Source organism: Miniopterus natalensis, chromosome 3, assembly GCF_054644295.1.
Source record: "Miniopterus natalensis isolate mMinNat1 chromosome 3, mMinNat1.hap1, whole genome shotgun sequence".
Lineage (NCBI taxonomy): Eukaryota > Metazoa > Chordata > Mammalia > Chiroptera > Miniopteridae > Miniopterus > Miniopterus natalensis.
In genome coordinates this window covers 83,906,293-83,926,060 of record NC_142083.1, presented here as the reverse complement: position 1 = coordinate 83,926,060, position 19,768 = coordinate 83,906,293, and the positions used below count along the sequence as shown (strand labels likewise).

The following is a 19,768-nucleotide window of genomic DNA, read 5'->3' as shown; positions in this document are numbered from 1 at the left end:
TACCAATAAACTTACTTGTCTGGTTATGTTAAATAGATATACTCAGCTTTGTTACAAACTCGCTTTGCAACCTTGAATAAGACACAGCTTCTCAAGCCCTCCAGTTCTCCTTTGTAAGCACAAAGGGTGGACTGGATCACCTCCAGGTCCTTTCCAGCCAGTATATGGCTTTATCAAGTACCACTTTTGCTCACATGATTATAGGTGCTACCCGTTCTTCAAAAGAATATATCTGCATTTCTTCACAAATGTCTTTAGTCTTCACTTCGATTCATCTGAATTAGTGTGGTGTTGCTATATTCCACAGTTACTAGCATTTACAAGTAAACCCACTAAACACAACCTGAGAAGGAAAAAAAACAAAAACAAAAACCTATGTCATCTGATCAGGCTCAAATTTGGAAGTAAACTACCATTTCACAAATAATGTCGAAGGAAGGCAGTAGGTGGGGTTTTCATCCTCAGAGAAGGTACCAGCTGTTCCTCTCTGCTTGGGCACTCACTTTTATGGGGTGCCCACTGTAGCCACATAATCTTAGCTAATAGAGAAAGAAACTGGGGATGAAAGAAGATTAAAGGAGAGCCCTCAACTCTGTAGAGAATGTTACTCTAGATTCTAGTAGCTTCATTATATTCATTAATTCAAACATTCTAAATCACCTATTTAGTCAAATTAATGATGAGATGACATCATCAGCACTAACAATGTGACTTGTCGAACCAATGGGGTTATGGTGGCTTTAACCAGGAAAAGAGAACAAGGTTCTCCCCGATGGGCTGCTCATGAAGTAGAGAATGTCACTGCAGCTTCTTCAGAACAAAGGGCCACCTACCACAAGATGTTCTCTTACCAAGAAACTACATGCTTCTTACATCTTGGTTTGGTTTATGAAGACCCTTCTGGGAATAATTTGACTATAGCCAACTAGAAACTAATCCCTTCCAAGAATTTAGAATCATTAATTTAAGATGATAAACTAGTGTACTCATGGTCATTCCCAAGAATTCCCCCATTCTTTGTATCAAATAGATGACAATAGATGTAATACTCAGAAAACAGTGGTCTGAATAATGATTTTCTGTAGTATCATAGAAAATTTATTTGCTTTTAAGTTATTTTCCCTTAAAAAAAGGGGGGGGGGTAAGATATGCTTGAATAGTCTTCAGACTGAGATATTCCAGGGAATCCACAGTCGATCTACTCCCACCTTCATATAGCTCTTTCAGTCTAAACAGCAGGTAAGGCAATAAAATAGGGTGGATACTGGTATAATTATGAAAAGAATATCATTCCTTTCTGCCTTACCTTTAGCAAAGCAATTAAAAGTATTCTTGGCATGACCTAATAGGAAAAAGCAGTCTGTGTGGCGTTCTCCAAAAAGAAACCAGAAAAGAAGGTGTGTTCCTGGTATATTATGAGTTCTCTTGTTCGTTCATTCATTTGCATCTTTTTCTGAGTGACCACAAGGCATCAATTGTTAGGTACTGGAACGCCAATACAAATAAACAACAATTCCCAAGTTTATCTTTTCACTTCCTACACGAGTGACCAAGGCAAAGAATTCCCAAGGATTCCCAGTGGCATGGAAGGCATCTCAGAAGGCATTTCTGGTGGCAGGGAAGGATCACAAGTGGATATCTGAGGGAATGGGCATTCTGGAAAGAACATGAATGGGATTTCAGATGAAAGAGATGAGGGCTTGAATCTGGGTTCTGTCATTTATTGGTGGTGTGACTCAGGGAAAGTTCCTTCTGTGAGTCTCAGTCTCAATTATAAAACAGGTTATTGTGAGGATCAAATAAGAAAACAATACAAAACGGCAAAAGTTACAGTGCCTGGCAGGTGGTAAACACTTAACGAATGTCAGCGCCTTCTCTATTTCCTCACTGTTCTATGGTGGGCAAAGTAGAGAGGTCCATGTTTTTAGAGATGATGTTGATGGGTCTCCAGAGGCTGTGGTCCAAGTCTTTGAAAATCATCAGGAGAGAAAGATAGAAGAAAGAGTAGAGGGAAGATGCAAGCAGCGTGAGTAGGTGGTAAAGCATGGTCATGATGGCTGGGAGGGTTAGTGTTCCAGCAGACCTCCCAATGGACAGGTAAGTGATCAGCTAGACAGCTATTTACTAACTCATAGGTTTCCAGAACCACCCCAAATGCCCTACTCTGTTGGAAATGTATACAAGGTTACTAGAAGACACAGTTCCATTTTTTCCCAACATTTTATTATGAGAACTTCAAATATACAGAAAAGTATAAAGAACTGTACAATAAACATCGATTTAGTCATTACTTAGATTCTATAATTAGTTGTACTTTCGAAATAGAGATCTGAAAATACATAGCAGGTTTTAGTTCTTTGGCAACTGGGGGAAAAGGGCATAAAAGGGAGAAGCTCTAGAATGTTCCCGTGTGGTAAGCATTTGACTTCTGCTCTCCCAGCAATGCAGTTGAATGAAATGAAATCTTTGCTTCAGAGATTCTTGAATGAAAAGGAAGCACCTAAAATCTGTAGACAGAATTTAAACATGGAGCCACCTATCAGCACAATGACAAACTTCCTGTTGGGCCATAGTAGTCATTCATCCTTATACCCAACCTCCCCCAAATAAACACAAACATGCTATGGCTTCTGCTGGCTTATAATGTACTAGCAAGGCATAAAGTGTCAAAAAAGAACTGTCAGAAAAATGTTAAGGGTTTCTACACCTGGCAATGAAAATACAGGATTTACACATTTCATACTTTATTTCAGCTAAAACTACTACAAATAATACAGGAATAATTCTAACTGCACATGATCTGGGCAACTCAAATAGGAAATTTGTTTTGTGTTTAATTAATAGATACGGAATAGATAGCATTTCACTTCCTTATCATCTAAGTGTGTTGAGGGTAATTTCAATCATTAGCCCCATTTAAAAAAAATTATACTATTACATGAAGATAAATATGAATTACATAACACATTATTAGAAACACAGATGATAATTACTTTTAATTATGGTTATTCAAATAAATAACATAAAGATAAGGAAAGAAAACATTGATTTTCAAATATTACTGCTATTATGAAACATGAAAACATTCCAAAACATCAAAAGTCAGATTAAGTATAAGGGAGTATTAAACTGAGTTTTCAGTTATTTAAAATAAAATCTTGAGATGACATACTGCTTTAAAGTGGGGGTGAAAACAGGTTTTCAGTGCCAAATTCTAAATTACTGCACACAGAAACTTTTAAATGGAAATGATGAATTTTCTTGGAGATGGGGACTAACACTCCTATGTTTTTAAATTTAAGAAAGCTAAGTCATTACTAAAATTTTCTAAATTTTAATGAAATAATTACAGATTTTTAAAAATCAACTATATGAATCTTAGAGGTTGAGCTCTTTTTAAAAATACATATCATTTTTAATAAATATAATTGTTCTGCTTTTCACAGCTGTGCTTTTGTCTATTTTTGAAGAGTTCACAAGTCATTCTCTTAAAGCAAACCTTCATCTAAGAATCAATTGGTCTGGTTGCCAGACAAGCTATAGCCCATACAATAAGTAAGAAAGAAAAGGCCAGATCTTATAGCATTTCCAATAAATTTACCTACCTTTCATATTTTATCTTAAGAATTTTTACATCTACAAAAGCATTTTAATAAAGTATAAAATAGATAAGTAGTAACTGAAAATTATAAATTCACCAACTATTTTTCTTGGTAATTCATAATTTTCTGCTGAGATTTTTTAAGTAGTCTAGGTCAGCCTCCTCTCCATCCCCAATCTTCATGAGAAAGGCTTCAAGTGGAATTCTACTATTAAAAAAATTGCATTCCAGAATGCCTGCATCTTTTGAAAAAATTTAATTGTGGGGAAATTCACATAACATAAAATTTACCTTCTTAACCATTTTTAAGTGTACAGTTCAGTAGTGTTATGTGACCAATCTGCACAACTCTTCATCTTGCAAAACAGAAACTCTATACCCATTAAATACTAACACCTTCTCTCCCCCAGCTCATGGGCAAACACCATTCTTTCTGTCTCTGTGAATTTGACTACTCTAGGTACCTCACAACAATGGAATCATACAGTATTTGTCTTTTTGTGGCTGGCTTATTTCACTTAGCATAATGTCCTCAAGGTTCATCCATGTTATAGCATGTCAAACTGCCTTCATTTTTTAAGTTGAATAATATTCTATACCAGTGATTTTCAACCTTTTTCATCTCATGGCACACATAAACTAATTACTAAACTTCTACGGCATATCAATATATATATTTTTGCAGATCTGACCAAAAAAATGGTATAATTTTCATTCATTCACACTGGACAGCTATTGTTGTGTTGGTTGTTGTCTTTGTTTTTTTTTTTTTAAGAGCTGATTTCTTTCTTTTTTTTAATATATCTTTATTGATTTCAGAGAGAGAAAGGAAGAAGGAGAGAGACAGACAGAAACATCAATGATGAGAGTCATTGATTGGCTGTCTCCTGCATGGCCCCAACTGGGGATCAAGCCCACAGCCCAGCATGTGCTCTGACCGGGAATCAAACCATGATCTCCTGGATCCTAGGCTGACGCTCAACCGCTGAGCCACGCCTGACCGGGCTCTTGTCATTTTTTTTAATGCGACAATCTAAGGGGAAAGAGGTCAGCACCCCTGACTAAATAGTCAGTTGTTGCATGTTTTAAAATTTTTCAACTTGTGGCACACTGGTTGAAAATGGCTGCTCTATACCACATTTTGTTTAAGTTGTCTACATTTCTTTTTATATTATTCTCAGGAATCCTGCTGAAATAGCTCCTCTGAAAAAAAGCAATGGTGTCCTGACCTACTGGCACAAGAGAAGTCAAAGGAAGGAGACAAGTTAGATCAGTTCAGCTTTCCCTGACACTGGCCAGGCAGGCAGAATATTTAGAAGGAATATTTGTTAGAGTTTATTTCTACATCTTGATTTTTAAAAGCTCCTTGGCTTTATGTCTTAGGAATATTCCATGGTAAGACCAATTTGCCTGGTGCTTTAAAATTCTGCATTTTACATTAATCAAACTCTAGTTTTATGTTGAATGTTTATTTAAATTTCTTAAAATACTCCCTTCAGACCAGACTGGTCCTTTCTTTCAGTTGTTCAGATGTTAAGGTGGAAAGGAGCTGAATAAGAGGGGGTACCAAGTGGAGGGCCGTGGTTACTATTATTATTATTATTATTTTTATTTTTTAAATATATCTTTATTGATTTCAGAGAGAGGAAGGGAGGGGGGAGAGAGAGAAAGAGAGAGAGAGAGAGAGAGAGAGAGAGAAACATCAATGATGAGAGAGTCGTCATTGATCAGCTGCCTCCTGTATGCCCCTGACTGGGGATCGAGCCCACAACCCGGGCATGTGCCCTGACTGGGAGTCAAACCACGATCTCCTGGATCCTAGGTCGATGCTCAACCCCTGAGCCATGCCCAGCCGGACAGGACCATGGTTATTTAAAAAAATCATTTAGAACAGATTTTTAAAGGTCTCTTTACCACCTTTCCGGTCTGAAATTAACACAGCCCTTAAAAGATAATTAGACCTACGCAAAATCAGCAAAGAGGAAGGGAAGGTAACCGATCAGCAGAAAAGAGCTGTGTCACCAGCTCTCTGGGCCATTTCCCCTCTGAGTTGTTTTTTTGGTTTCTTTTAAATCATTGAAATAGGACTAATAACGTTACATTAGCCCCCTCTGGGTTCTTCCTCAGTCCCCTGTGAGGATAAAGAACCATTACTCTTCTCATAATGGAATTTCATAATCTTAACATGGTTCCTTCTGCCCCTTGTCTCCAGCTACTATTCCAGGCTGAACAGTCTCAACATTTCCCCTTCCTTTCACCACCAAGTCATTTTCCTCTAGACTCGCTGTGGTACTTCTACTTAAAAGTAACCAATCAATCCATCAAAGGCCAAGACTGGATTCTAAGGGGATGACCACTGCCGAGCATACTAGAAGGATGACACTCAATATTTTTTATATTGGCTTATACATCCCAGGGTTATTTCTATTTTTACATTTTTAAAAACTAATAGTTTTACACTGATAATCTGTGGGACTAGACATCTAAATCCTTTCCCCAAAGAAGTAAGGTTGAAATTCATTTTTCAACTTAAGGCTTCTTTAATAGTTGTATGGGTGTGGTTTTTTTAAAAAGAAAACATAATATATTAAAATGAGAGAGCATCTCTCTCAAACATGCACACTCATAGGTGTAGATGTGCCATGTTCCTAAGAGGCAACTTAATACACTGGGCTATGGATCCAAAACACCTGTAAGTTAGACTCTTGTGTAACTTTAGCTAAATTATTTAGCTTCTCTTGAGACTCAACTTTCTCATATATAAACCAGGAATATCACCAAGGGTTATACTGAGTTATTATAGAGATTTTTAAAAACGATGCAAAGCACCTAGCACAATGCCTAGAATGAAGAATCTGCTAAATAAATATGAGCATTCTCTCTTGTATTTCACATTCATCTGTAGATATTCCAAAAAGCATGCTGTGTGTCAGTGAGCTTTAAGCCTTTATATTGACGGGACAGAGAAAGAGATAAGAAAAGGTAAAAGAAAAATGATTCATCTGAACTATAGCACTGGTCACAAATTGATCTTTCACAAAGCATCAGACTTCACATTATTCATGAATTTCACTACAAGGCCGATCATTTAAACTAGGATTAAACCCAGGTTAGCAGGTTTATTTTATTAAGGAGGCTGAAGAACACTAAAGCCATTTGCATTGTAAAGAATCACATTTTAGCAGAAGCAGAATAAGAGTGACTTCCAAGATATATGGTAAATGAGAAAAAGAAGGTAGAGAAAAGTATGTGTGGTACATTACCATCTACCTAACAAAAGGTGTGTGTGTGTGTACGTATGTGTGTGTGTATATATACATACATACACATATATATATATATGTAGTTGTTTATATATTTGTAAAAATGGAAAGACAGACTAAAAACTAATAAAACTGGTCACTGCATGGGAGGGAAGGGAGGAAACAAGCTGGAGAAGGCAGGGAGACAAGCTTGGGAGATTTGACTGTGGAACCATAAAAATGTTTTACATAATTATAAGGCAAAATTAAATTTTTAGAAAGGGAATCTGTAAAAGTAAAAACAAAGCAAACCTAAATGTTTATTGAGTTGGTAGCTTAACCACACAAAAAATAATTAATTATTTCAAGTGACTTTAAAATAAGGTAATTTGATTGTTTAGCTCTAGTCAGATATACTCCAGGGACAAAAACTGCTACAAAAGTATAAAATTTTTTTCATTAATTATATTACTAGTAATGATACTGATACAGTTATTCTGAAACTATGAGTATGTAGTAGGAAACAAATAAATAATTTAATATCGTTATAAACCAGAATTTTCAGCAAAGAAAAAGAGAACCAAAATTTTAAAAAGGTAAGTCCTGGAGTCTAACTGGAATTTGAAATATCAGGATAAACTTATCTTTTTTTCAACAAAGGAAGAAAGGACCACCTTGCTAGCTCTTTTCAGTCAAAAAGGCTATAAAACAACAAAAAAAGGCCAATATTAATCAACACCCTTAGAACCCAGATTATGGTTTCTAAGTACCATTTCCCATCAAAGGGAACAAGCCCCTTGAAGAAATGGTTGATTTCAATATAAGGTAGGAATATCATCTTAAGCATACCAGCAGTCAAAGAAGCTATTAAAGGTTACTAGAATTGTATCAGAAGACTCAAGAGGCAACTCAATGGTTCCCACTGGTCATAAACAAGATAATTAGAGCATCAAAAGGAATAGCAACTATAATGAATACAAATATATATATTTTAAAAACCCATAATCACTATGGAAGGTGCTAGCATGGAAACCAATGAATTATTCTAAAAACTGGATTTTAAAAGGTGTGTTGGGGTAAAGGTTAAAGAACTTATTCTGCTTTTTCTAGATGAACAGTATCTCCAGATAACTGAATAGATAATGAGAATAAATTTTGTATTTTAAATAAAAGCATTTGGGATAATAAATGAAGAAGGAACAAACTATAATATTATCACTTTGCAACTCTTAATGGAATAATGAATCTAGCCATTAATCATTAATGGCTACTAAAACCAACAGGTGAAATGCTGACAGGAAACTTCATAATGAATGGACCAGAATAAAAACATCTGAACCCACTTGATCAGTCTTATCACAAAAAGAGAGACAAGTAGAGAGTTTATGCCACACAAAGTGAACAACAGGAAACACATAAAACCTTCTATGAAATCTTATTAGTTCAGTCCTGAATCTGATCAAGTTCACAGATCTAACTACCAGTTCATTACAAACACAGTAGTCAGGGAACATGTTAAACAACCTTAAAAGAATATTCCAGAATATGGGAAATTCTACAGAGCAAACAACCTGGTTTCTTAAATATATTGCAAAGGAGTGGGGATAGGAGAAGAGAATTGACAGAGAGAAGGAATTAATAGATTGAGAGAGAAATGAGACATATCAACCAAAGTGTAATACGCGAACTTGTTTGGAAACTAGAGCCCAAATGAAATAATTATTTCGAAAAATTTGTGAGCAGGAAAAAAACTGTAAGCAGAAATTTGAACACTGAATATCTCATATTAAGGAATTATTAATTTTTTATTGGTAGTAGTATTCAAGTTTTGTTTAAAAATGGCTGCTTATCTTTTTGATACATACATATATATAGCCTATTGGCTGAAATGATATGCTGTCTGTGATTTGTCTCAAAATTATCTGAAAGGAAGAGGGAAAGAAAGAGTACTAAGGAAATAGAACTGGCCACACACACTGTTGACACTGTGACAGCTAGATGGGAGTTTTGTTGTATTATTTTCTTTACTTTTGTACACATTTGAAATTTTTCTATAATGAAAAGTTTTGGTATTCTTTTAAGCAGAAATTCAAAAAGGCCTTTGTTCTGCTTCCTAGGATATCACTTTTAAAAGATACAAGCTCTTCAATGTTTTCTTAAGGTATGTGGTGATTATAGTCAAGACAATAGTCCCCTATATGGCATGTACCTAAATGTAATCAATCTGCTTGAGTACTTTCTTTCCTTGAGGACAGGGCTATCCCAGACCTAGAAAAATTTATGGGGGACATGACGGATAGTGGAAAGAACAGGGCTCTGCAGATCACCTTGGAATCAAATCCAATTCTCGGTCAAGAACTGTTTAATCTCCCTTAACCTCTGTGAAATGGGGATAACCTCACCTCCCTTACAATGTTGCTAGTAGCATCACATGAGATAAAATGTGAAATACCTAGTCCAGGGCATGCACTCAGGAAACTGACACCAGTATTCATTCATTAATTCAAACATCTAAGTACATTGTCTGGATCAGACTCTAGGTTAGGTGCTAGAGATATAAAGACACAAAAACATGGCACCTGCCTTGAAGGAAAAACAGGAAAGTAAATCAATGATTATAGTGGTAATGTATTTAAAGTTCTGAAAGGATAAAATTTTTGGATCTAGAATTCTATTTCCAGGAACATTATCAATTAGAAAGGTGAAAACGAGGCGTTTTTACTGAGTTTACTAACCATACACTATATATGAAAAAGAAACAAAAAAACCCAAAAAAACAAAACCAGGAAAAAAAATACAGAGCTCAGAAAAGAAAATTACTTCCCTCAAAAAAATAATCCAAACAAAAACAGCTGAGATATTCGGAAGATTCTCATTTGGGTAGCAAAGTTTTAATGACCTAGGAATACACTCTCTTCTCTGTGGGCTCCAATATGCAGCCTTTCTTCTTTAGAGAATTGTATTTACATAATCATAATAATATACATGCTATATACCTGCCACCATCTTTTGGAATCAACTTTTCAAGAAAGCACAAAAATATAGATGCAAAGAAGTAGTAAGCAGTTAAATATCCTAATTAACCAAAGTAAGAAGGTGACAGAGAGGAAAGGAAGATACTATATGTGCTTAATTTTTAATCTTTCATAGAAGTGATTAAGACATATTGGTCAAAGTTAGTAAGACATATTATTTAAAGGTAGAGTGAAACTTCCAAAAGAAAATAGAGTAGCTGCCACTGGGAAGAAGAACTGGGAATGAGGAGCGAAGATTCCCACCCCTTCATTTTATATTCTCTTGTACTATGTGAATTTTTTTTAATTTTATGCATTTATCACTTCAATGGTTTAAAAAGCGTGACACGAAACACTTTCCCTACTAAAATTTATATAACCCACAAGATCTACACTGAATTTGCTAATTCTGCCCAAATACAAGAAAGATGCTAGGGTCATTAGATAACTTCTACAGTCCTTTCCAGAAGCTAAGGGTCTATCCAAAGGAATATGCAAATTATAGGAGTGTCATTTGGTTAATATAAAGACACAGATGTAAAATATGTTCTTAACCTATAGAACATGGAAACAAACAAGAATGAAACAACAGGAAATTTCCCCAGAAAAAGGCAGCTGAGAACCATGAACAGAAGAAGCAGTTAAAGCTGAATGGATATTTCCGCAATGGAGCCAGGAGCAAGACAGAAGAAACAATAAATGGTAAACAGAGCTTCTGAGTGCACTTCTCACTGCTCAGAGGAAATAAGCTGCCACCAGGATAAGAGGGGCTGGTGCCCAAGCTGTAGAAATGCATTCTTAGACAGCGATAGGTGGTAGTGTGTCTGAGTGAGAGGCAGCCACTTTAAGTCACAGAAGCAGTTAATGTGTAAATCAAGGATCAAGATACAGAAGAAAAAAGGGCTGAGTACAAGTTTCTTCTGCCACAGACTAGTGGTCTCTAACCATTTCTTGAAGTCATGGGGAGAAGGAGCTTCTAAGAAATTCTAGTATACAGATGACAGGTGGGAATTAAAAGGCTGTACCCATTGACAGGGTCAATAATTTTTTTCTTATTTAGTGTGCTGACTTTATTATTTAGTGTAGCTTTAAATGCTTTTATTAGAAAAGAAGAAATGTAATACAATCAATGAGTTAAGTTCCCACCTTAAAAAGCTAGACAAAGAATAACAAATCCAAAATAAGCAGAAGAAATAACAAGAGTATAAATAAATGAAACAATAAGACAGAAAAACAACAGGGGGGAAAAACCAATAAAGTTAAAGTTGGTTCTCTGAAAGAATTAACTGATAATCACCTAGCTAGGAAAAAAGAAATGAAACACAAATTACCAATACCAGGAGTTTTTAAAAGAACATAGTTATAGATCCTACGGATATTAAAATTATAAGGGAATATTCTAAGCTAATAATTTTATGCTAATGAATTTGCCAACTTAAATGAAATGGACTATTCCTTGAAAAACACTAATTCCTGAAAGTGATACAAGAAGAAACAGAAAATCTAAATAGCCCATATTTATGAAAGAAATTGAGTTTATAATGAAAAAACCATTCCACAGAGAAACTCTATGTCCAAATGTCTTTGCAGGTAAACTCTACCAAAATTTTAAGAAAAAATCCTATACATTGTTTCAGAAAATAACAGAAGAGGAACTTAACTAGTTTTATGAGGTCAGTATTATGCTGATACAAAAACTTGACAAAAATATAAAAGAAAATTACAGTCTAGTATTTCTCATTAATCAAGACATAAAAATACTTAATAAAATACTAACAAATCAAATCCAGCAACATGACTAAATCGATTTCTCCCAGGAATGCAAATTTGATTGAACATTCAAAACCAATCAATATAATTCAAAATATTGACAAAATAAAGTACCAAAACCATATGGTAATTTACAAAGATACAAAAAGAGCATCTGAAAATATTCAACATCCATTCATGATACAAACTCTTAGAGAACTAGAACAAGAGAACTTCTTTAGTTTAAAAAGTACTTGTATGGACAACCTAAAAATCATGCTTCATGGGGAAACACTGAACTTCCCCTCCCTAATACTAGAAACAAGGCAGGGATATCCACTCTTCCCACTTCTATTTAACAGTATACCAGAGGTGCTAGTCAGTGCAATAAAGCAAGAAAAAGAAATAAGAGACATAAATATTGGGAAAATAAAACTTGTTACTAGCACAGCAACATGATTGTGTACATAAAAACCCTGTGGAATATTTAAAAAAAACACACACACAACAAAAAACTATCAGAATAAATAAACTTTAAAAGGTTTCAGGGTACAAGGTCAATATACAACAATTAATTATATTCTATATAGAGGCAGCAAGCAACTTGAAAATGAATGACTTATTTTAAGAAACTTCCATTTAAAAAAAAAGAAACTTCCATTTATAACAGCATCAATAACATAAAATATTTAGGAAGAATATTAACATAAAGACACTTAGGACCTTTACAGCAAAACCTACAAAACAGGCCTAGTGAAGAAACAGATAAGATGATTCTAAAATTTATTTGGAATACAAAGGATCTAAAAGAGCGAAAACAATCTGAAAAATAAAATGTAGGAGGGTTTATGCTACCTGATTTTAAGTATTACTATGAAGTCACAGAAATAAGAAAGCGTGGTACAGGCATAAGAATAGATGTAAAAATGAATGAAACAGAGGAGTTCAGAAATAGACCTAAATACATGGTCAATTTATTTTAGACAAAAGTGCCAAATTAATCCAATAAGAAAAGAAAATTCTTTTGAACAAATGCTGCTGGAACAACTGGATATCCGTATGTAGAAAATTAACATTGACTCCAATATCATTTCATATACAAAATTAATTTGACATGGATCATGAGTTAAATATAAAAGCTAAAACTATAAACCTTATAGAAGAAAACAGGTAAGACAATCACTGCAACCTTGGGGTATGCAAAGATATTTTGGACAGGGATAAAATCCACTAATCATGAAGAAAAACTTTTATAAACAGGACTTCATCAAAATTATAAATATTTGCTCATCAAAAGACACCGCTAATAAAATGACTCGGCAACGCAAACTCAAAAAAATATATTTCCAACACATATCTGACAAAAGAAATGTATCCAGAATACATAAAAGAACTCCTACAGTAAAAACAGGGAAAAGACAAACAACCCAGTTGGAAAACGGGCACAAGACTAAATATCCATCTCAGAAAGAAGATACCTAAATGGCCAAGATGCACACAAAAAGGTGACCAACATTATTAGTCACTAAAGAAACGTAAATTAAAACTTACATCCTCTAGAATGGCTAGAAAAACACACTAATAGCACTGAATGTTGGCAAGGATATGGAGCAGCTGGAACTTTCATACAATACTCCTGTAGTATAAAATGGTACATCCAGTTTGGAGAACTGTTTGGTTGTTCTTATAAAGTTTAACATACACTTAACGTAAGAACCATCAATCCTAGTCTTAGGTATTTACTCAAGAGAAGTGAAAACATATGTCCACAAAATTTTTTAACAGAAATGATCATAGCAGCCTTATTTATAATAGTCTCACACAAATGCCCACCAACAGAACAGGTAAATGTATATTCATACAGTAGAATACAACTCAACAATAAAAAATCATAAACTACTGAAACACACAATATCAGGGATGAATTTCAAAAACACATTAAGCAAATGAAGCCATATACAATACCATATGATTCCATCTTTCACAAATTCCAATAATAAAAATTAATCTATAGCAGCGATTTTCAACCAGTGTGCCGCAAGAATTTTTAAAACATGCAATACCTGACTATTTAGTCAGAGGCACTGACTTCCTTTCCCTTAGATTGTCAAATAAAAAAATGACAAGTCAACACAACAATAACCATCCAGAGAGAATGAATGAAAAGTATACCTATCTTTTTGTCAGACTGGCAAAAATATATATATTGGTGTGCTGCAGAATTTTAGTAATTAGTTTGTGTGTGCCATGAGATCAAAAAGGTTGAAAATCACTGATCTATAGTGACAGAAATTAGAAGTGGTTGCTTAAGGCAACAGACTACTTAAAAGGGGGTATATAAGGAAACTTTTGAGGGAGGTAAAAATGTTCTATATCTTGCTTAGGGTGGTGGTTACATAGGTGTAAATAACTGTTAAAACTCTTTGCACTAAACATTTTAAATCTGTACATTTTATTATATGTTAATTTAAAATCTCTAGAAAACCATTTAAAAAGTATGGCAAGCAATACAAAATATTAACTGTGACTGCTTCTGAGTCATGGAATTCTGGCTAATTTTTTCTTCTGCTAATTCTCACTTTTATGAACTTTATAATTTTCTATACTGAACTTCTCCTGCCCCCATTCGCTATTATGTTTTGTGGTTTCACAAAGATGCCAAAATGTTACCAGTGCATATCTTCTGAAAGTAGGATTATGAAAACCATTAAAGGAAGTATTCATCAAGTTCTCTTTTATAGTTGGCATGTGGTGCAGAAGCCTATGTAGGATCTGAAAGGAGTTCAGAAGCTCAGGCAGAGGCAACACAGCATACTGAGAAGAGGAAGGGATCAGACACAGCAGAGTTTCCTCACCTCTAAAATGGGAATAAGATATATCCTGTCTGTCTCAAGAGGGTTTTGTGAGTATTAAGTGAACCAGCTGTGGTTGATAAAGCACAGGGGTAATTAAGGTAGTAGTAACTTCTGCTATTATGGGAAAAGTTAAAAAAGAAGTCTTTCTCAAAAGTCAGTTTTATTACTTACAATCCTGTAGGAAGCAACAAAAAAAGGTATTGCTAGAACAACTCTGCCCTTTTAAATCAAGAGCCAAGGATTCTTACCTATTGGCACGGTAGTAGTGATTCTGCAGAGCACAGGATATGCACTGATTGTTTAACCGCTTTCTCTCAACCTCCTTCCAACTATCTTCTGGCCACTTTCTCTTGATCTGCTTCTCCTCATGTTTTTTCCCCACATATTCAGCATAGGTCTGAATCCGATAGCTTTCTGCATATTTGCTGGTATTGACAGCTACAAGGAAAAGAAAAAAATCATTATAAAGAAGTCTGACCTAGCCCCAGAGATGTCACTGAGGTAGTGAAGGAGTCCTGGGTTCAGGTCTGAGCTCAGATACTGGCTCTGTCACATAGAAGCCAGGTGGCCTTGGGAATGTTCGATAGACTCTCCAAGTCTCAGTTTCCTCAACTGGAGAAAAGAGAGTCATTGCTCCTCAGTCTCATTTATAGTGTGAAAGTGCTCTGTAAACTGTAAAGAACCATCATGCTGTAAGTAAAATATTAATTTTCAAAATATTTGCAGGTAACACTACTGCTTGAAAATTACTCATTTTCAGAATAAGAAAATGAAAACAACAACAAAACCACTAAGGGAAAACTATAAACCCTCATTTATTTTGTTAAAACTAAAAATGGTAATAAAAGCAATCTTCACTGTCAAATACTGAAGGCCTACCATATGTTCTATGTCCAGTGTTTTGCATACATTATGTCTAATCTTCACAATACACTTTCAAGGGAGGAATTGCTTTTGCTAATGAGATAGCAGGGGCACAGAAGTCAGGAGATTTACAGCAGACCTCACCATGAGTGAGTGGCAGCACTGGGATACAAAATCAGGTTACTCTGACCCTAAGGCCAGGGGCCTTCTTGCTGCTCTGCACCTCACTTTGGACTCTGCAAATTCAAGAGATTCCCACAATACCTAAGACATGCCTCTTCTCCTTCCGCTTTTAAAGACTGCTAATTCTCTGTAATGTGCTTCTGGCTGGCAGGAGTACTTGAAAGCTGGATGGAGCTTATTCCCTCCTTGGTGTTAATACTTGACTAAGGTCAGGTCAGTTTTGCTGCAGTCCTTTGCTGCCTCCTCTCCAGAGGCCAGTGGGGATGGAAAATGCTGGTAGAGTGGGAGTGAGGACCCACAGAAGGCTTGTTGGTGTCTAGGCACCCATTTGCTGGTTCTGGCTCATGCAATCTAAGCATATACTCTCCTAGCCCACTATCACTGCCAACAGTTATTTCCCACACTGGCAGTGAGACAGTAAAAGCCTAGCCATGCTGACTTGGTAACCTGGGCAGATGCAAAAGGACCATAATGTTTTACCTAGAATCTATATACCCACTCCTAGCAAAGTTCTTGGTACAGAGTAATTCTCAATAAATATTACATGAATGAGTGCAGGCAGAATGCAGCAACTGGTGATAAGCATGCAGTCTTTGAGAACATCAGAACTGGACAAGGGACTCAGTTATATTAGGGACCTAAAATCAGAGGGAAAGACAAACTGCATGAGAGGCAGATCCTCCACATATTCAACATCTGACATTTAATCTTCACTCCAAGTGGGCCAGATTTGCCAAAAACTTCTCAGTACAATAGTGGATTGATTACAGAATGTTGTGCCCTAAATGTTTAGCTACCTAAAGAGCAAAATAAAACAACTACAGAAATGAAAAAACTCCCAATTCTGTAAGAAACACAAATTTTACACCCTAGCTGATTTGGCTCAGTAGTTAGAGTGTCAGCCGGCAGACTGAAGGGTCTCGGGTTTGATTCCAGCCAAGGGCATGTATCTCAGTTGCAGACTCAATCCAGACCCCGGTCAGGGTGAGTGCAGGAGGCAACCAATCAATGTGCCTCTCTCACACTGATGTTTCTCTCTGTCTCTCCCCCTCCCTCCTCTCTCTGAAAAGCAATGGAAAAAATATCTTCAGGTGAGGATTAAAAAAAAAAGGAAGCACAAGTTTTACTAAGAAGTTTGCTGTACTTTTCAAACATTCACTCTAGAGTTAAAGAGAAAAACAAACAAACATGAGAGCATTAAGGAACTTTCATATTACAGTCTCCCAAAGAAGTAGAGTGAGTTGCTGAAATGTGAGCTCAAAAGAGTGTGCTCTGACTCACTCACAAGGAGATAAAGAGTCATCAAGTTCTGGAGACATGCTATTGACCAAAGTCACTCATATCAGAAAACCACAGAAATAGGATCCGTTCTTGAAAACCTTATTCCTCGTGAAAGTTACTTTTCCTGCTTTCAGAGGCCACGTTTCTGACTTTTCCCCTCATTTATCTAACCACCCACAATTTCCATATCAACAAACACCATCCATTTATGCTTCCATCTAGTAATTGCTCACTGAGTACCCAGGGACTATGCTAGGTATTTGGTAAAACAAGACACAATCTCCACCCTCTTAAGCTCACCATGTCACCATGCAAGCTTTATGTAGAGTTGGTTCCCCCGTATGCTTGAGACTATCTACTAAAACAGGTTAACATACCAACATGATACATAATGAGAATCCACAGATTCTACCATCATTATTCTGTACTGACTGTTGGTAAATGAGCACTTCCTGGATTTTCCTTTTTAAGTTTCATTCCTTTATCTGGTAGGTTCATTTTGCAAGTGTGCCCAAAAGGGATGACATCTGCAATAATCCCTCTCTCGTACTTGATTTGGACTACCAAGTAAAAGAGTAAACCTGAGTCAATATTCCCCATGAAAGCAAAGGTGATGATGAGATCATAAAGGAGCCAAGATGATCTGTTTAATAGTGTCCAACTGTTTCCAATAATTTCACTCTCAGTCCCATGGACAAATGTTACAAACAACTCTCTAACCACGGAGAGGGAATTTATTTGAGCACATTTGGAATTAGGATCGCTTAAAAGGGGAAACAAATAACAATCCACTTTTCACTGCTGGCCTTCAAATGGCAATAATTTACCAGCATTCCTTCAAGTCCCAGCAGCTTTGCAGCTCTCGGCCTTTAATCTAGAAGCCAAGCTCTGGCTCAAAGCCACCCCTCTAATGGATGAATCAGCAAAATGAATTGGCTGTCAGCTGTGTCCCCCAGTGATTCCAGCTTGCCTGTCAGAAGCAGCATGTAGTCAGCTGCTTGGCAACACTAACTTTTTCCAAATTTGTCAGGGAAATGATTTGAGGCTCTCTTTCGGTCGTGCCACTTGGTTAAAGCCACTGGGGAAGCAAACACGGTGAGAGTCACCCCTGTTTCCTTGTAGGTGAGTGAGAGCAGTTCCTCCCACATAATAGTCTCATCCATTCATAGCTTCACTGTGCTGGGTCCGCTGTCTCTTGACACTCTCTGCACACATTATAGCATTTAATCTTCACAACAACTCCAAGAGGAAGGGATATTCTAGTCATCACACAGATAGAAACGGAGTATCAGGGAAGCTAAGCAGCTTGCCCAAGATCTTGTAGGAGAGCAATAAAGCTTGCTTGGAAGAAAGACAGGTGTGTGTGTGTGTTGTGTGTGTGTTTAAATGTAATATTGCCACATGTGTGCCATATATTTGTGTGTATTTATGTGTTTTTTTAGATGGAAAATTATTTTATAAAATAATCCCTTTACTAGGAGTTTTAAAGAACTACTTAAAATGTTTAGATTTTTTTTTTCTAAAATTAAGAACTTTCCATTACTGTCAAGCTAAGTCTCTCCAACTAAGTTGACAGATACATCATGTTTAAGGACAAGAAGACTTAACATAAGATGCAGTTTCCTTCCTAAACTGATCTATAGATTTAATGCAACTGCAGTAAAAAAAATTCCAACATTTTAATAGAGCACTGAAAAAATGTAAATGACACATTGAACAGAAAACAGAGCAGTGGAAGCCAGGGACATGGGGAAGCGGTCAACTACAAAGGAGGTGAGGGAATTGGGGGGGTGATGGAACTGTCCTAGATGTTGAGTATGGCTGTGATTATATCTGTTGAAACAGAACTGTTCAACAGAGGGTAATTTTACTGTATATAAATTATACCTCAAATATTCTGTGGGATTAGAAAGGCTGACTCCAAAATTTAAATGAAAGAACAAATGGGCCAACAATAGCCCATATATTGCTAAAGAAGAAAAGGAAGGGGGACTTTGCCTGGGTAGCCAAATAAGCTTATTGTAAAGCTACAGTAATTAAGATAGTATAGAGTATGGTGCAAAGACAAACAAACTGACCAATGGTATAGAGGAGCCTAGAAAAAGACTTATGCATCTGTCAAAGTTTGATTTTAGATGGAGACATCATGACAGAGAGTGTGGAAAAGGAAATGTTGGAAAAATTGTTTATCCATAGGAAAAAATGAAATTGAATTCTTACTTACACCATGCCAAAAAATCAACTCCAGATGGATGAAGAACTTAAATGTCAAAAGCAAACTTTGGAAACTTGAAAAGAAAATGTAAGTAAATATCTTTCTGAGCTTGAAGTAGAAAAGAATTTATGAAGATATAAAAAGTGTCAAGCATAAAAAAGATAAATTTGACTACATTAATAGGAAAACTTTTGTGCATCAGAAGACACTTTAAAGAGAGTGAAGACAATCTACAAACTGGGAGAAGGTATTTGTAACACATGCAACTGATGGAGGAGGAGCACCAGAATACATATCAACACCTACAAATCTGTAAGAAAATACCCAAAAGAAAAATGGGCAAAAGATATGAAAAGCATGCATAGTCATTTCACAGAAAAGAAAGCATATAATGACAATAATCATATAAAGAGATGTTCAAACTCAGACAATAAGATAACATTTTGAAGATCTGTAGAGGGAGGGAGAGAGAGGGGGAAAGAGAGGGATCGATGGATGCAGGTGGGGGGGGGGGGAGAGAAGGAGAGAATTAAAACAAAACAAACAAAACAACAACAACAAAAGCCCAAGAAAATTATCAGCACAACTTTTGGAAGAGTGGTTGCCTCTGGCAGGGAATCAGGAGGGTGGGATAAGGGAAGAACAACAGGTAGATGTAATTTATTAGCAATATTTTAGTTCTTTGGTTGAGTGATGGTTTCATAGATTTTCATTACATCTTAACCAAATTGTTTAGGTTTTTTTGTTGTCTACCCTGTTGAACT

The 19,768-nt window shown here is 36.0% G+C and overlaps 1 protein-coding gene across 3 annotated transcripts in view; it reads right to left on the bottom strand.

The window, feature by feature from the left end:
* The window catches only part of PARN (poly(A)-specific ribonuclease), a 138,790-nt gene that overhangs the window by 18,845 nt on the left and 100,177 nt on the right, over nt 1–19,768 (bottom strand). For 2 of the 3 annotated variants that reach the window (XM_016196223.2, XM_016196224.2), the window contains one exon: nt 14,710–14,899. In XM_016196223.2, the coding sequence (XP_016051709.1) occupies nt 14,710–14,899 (190 nt within the window). Of the gene's footprint in view, nt 1–2,190; nt 2,508–14,709; nt 14,900–19,768 lie in introns of those variants that run through there. The other variant, XM_016196225.2, reaches the window with a different exon arrangement.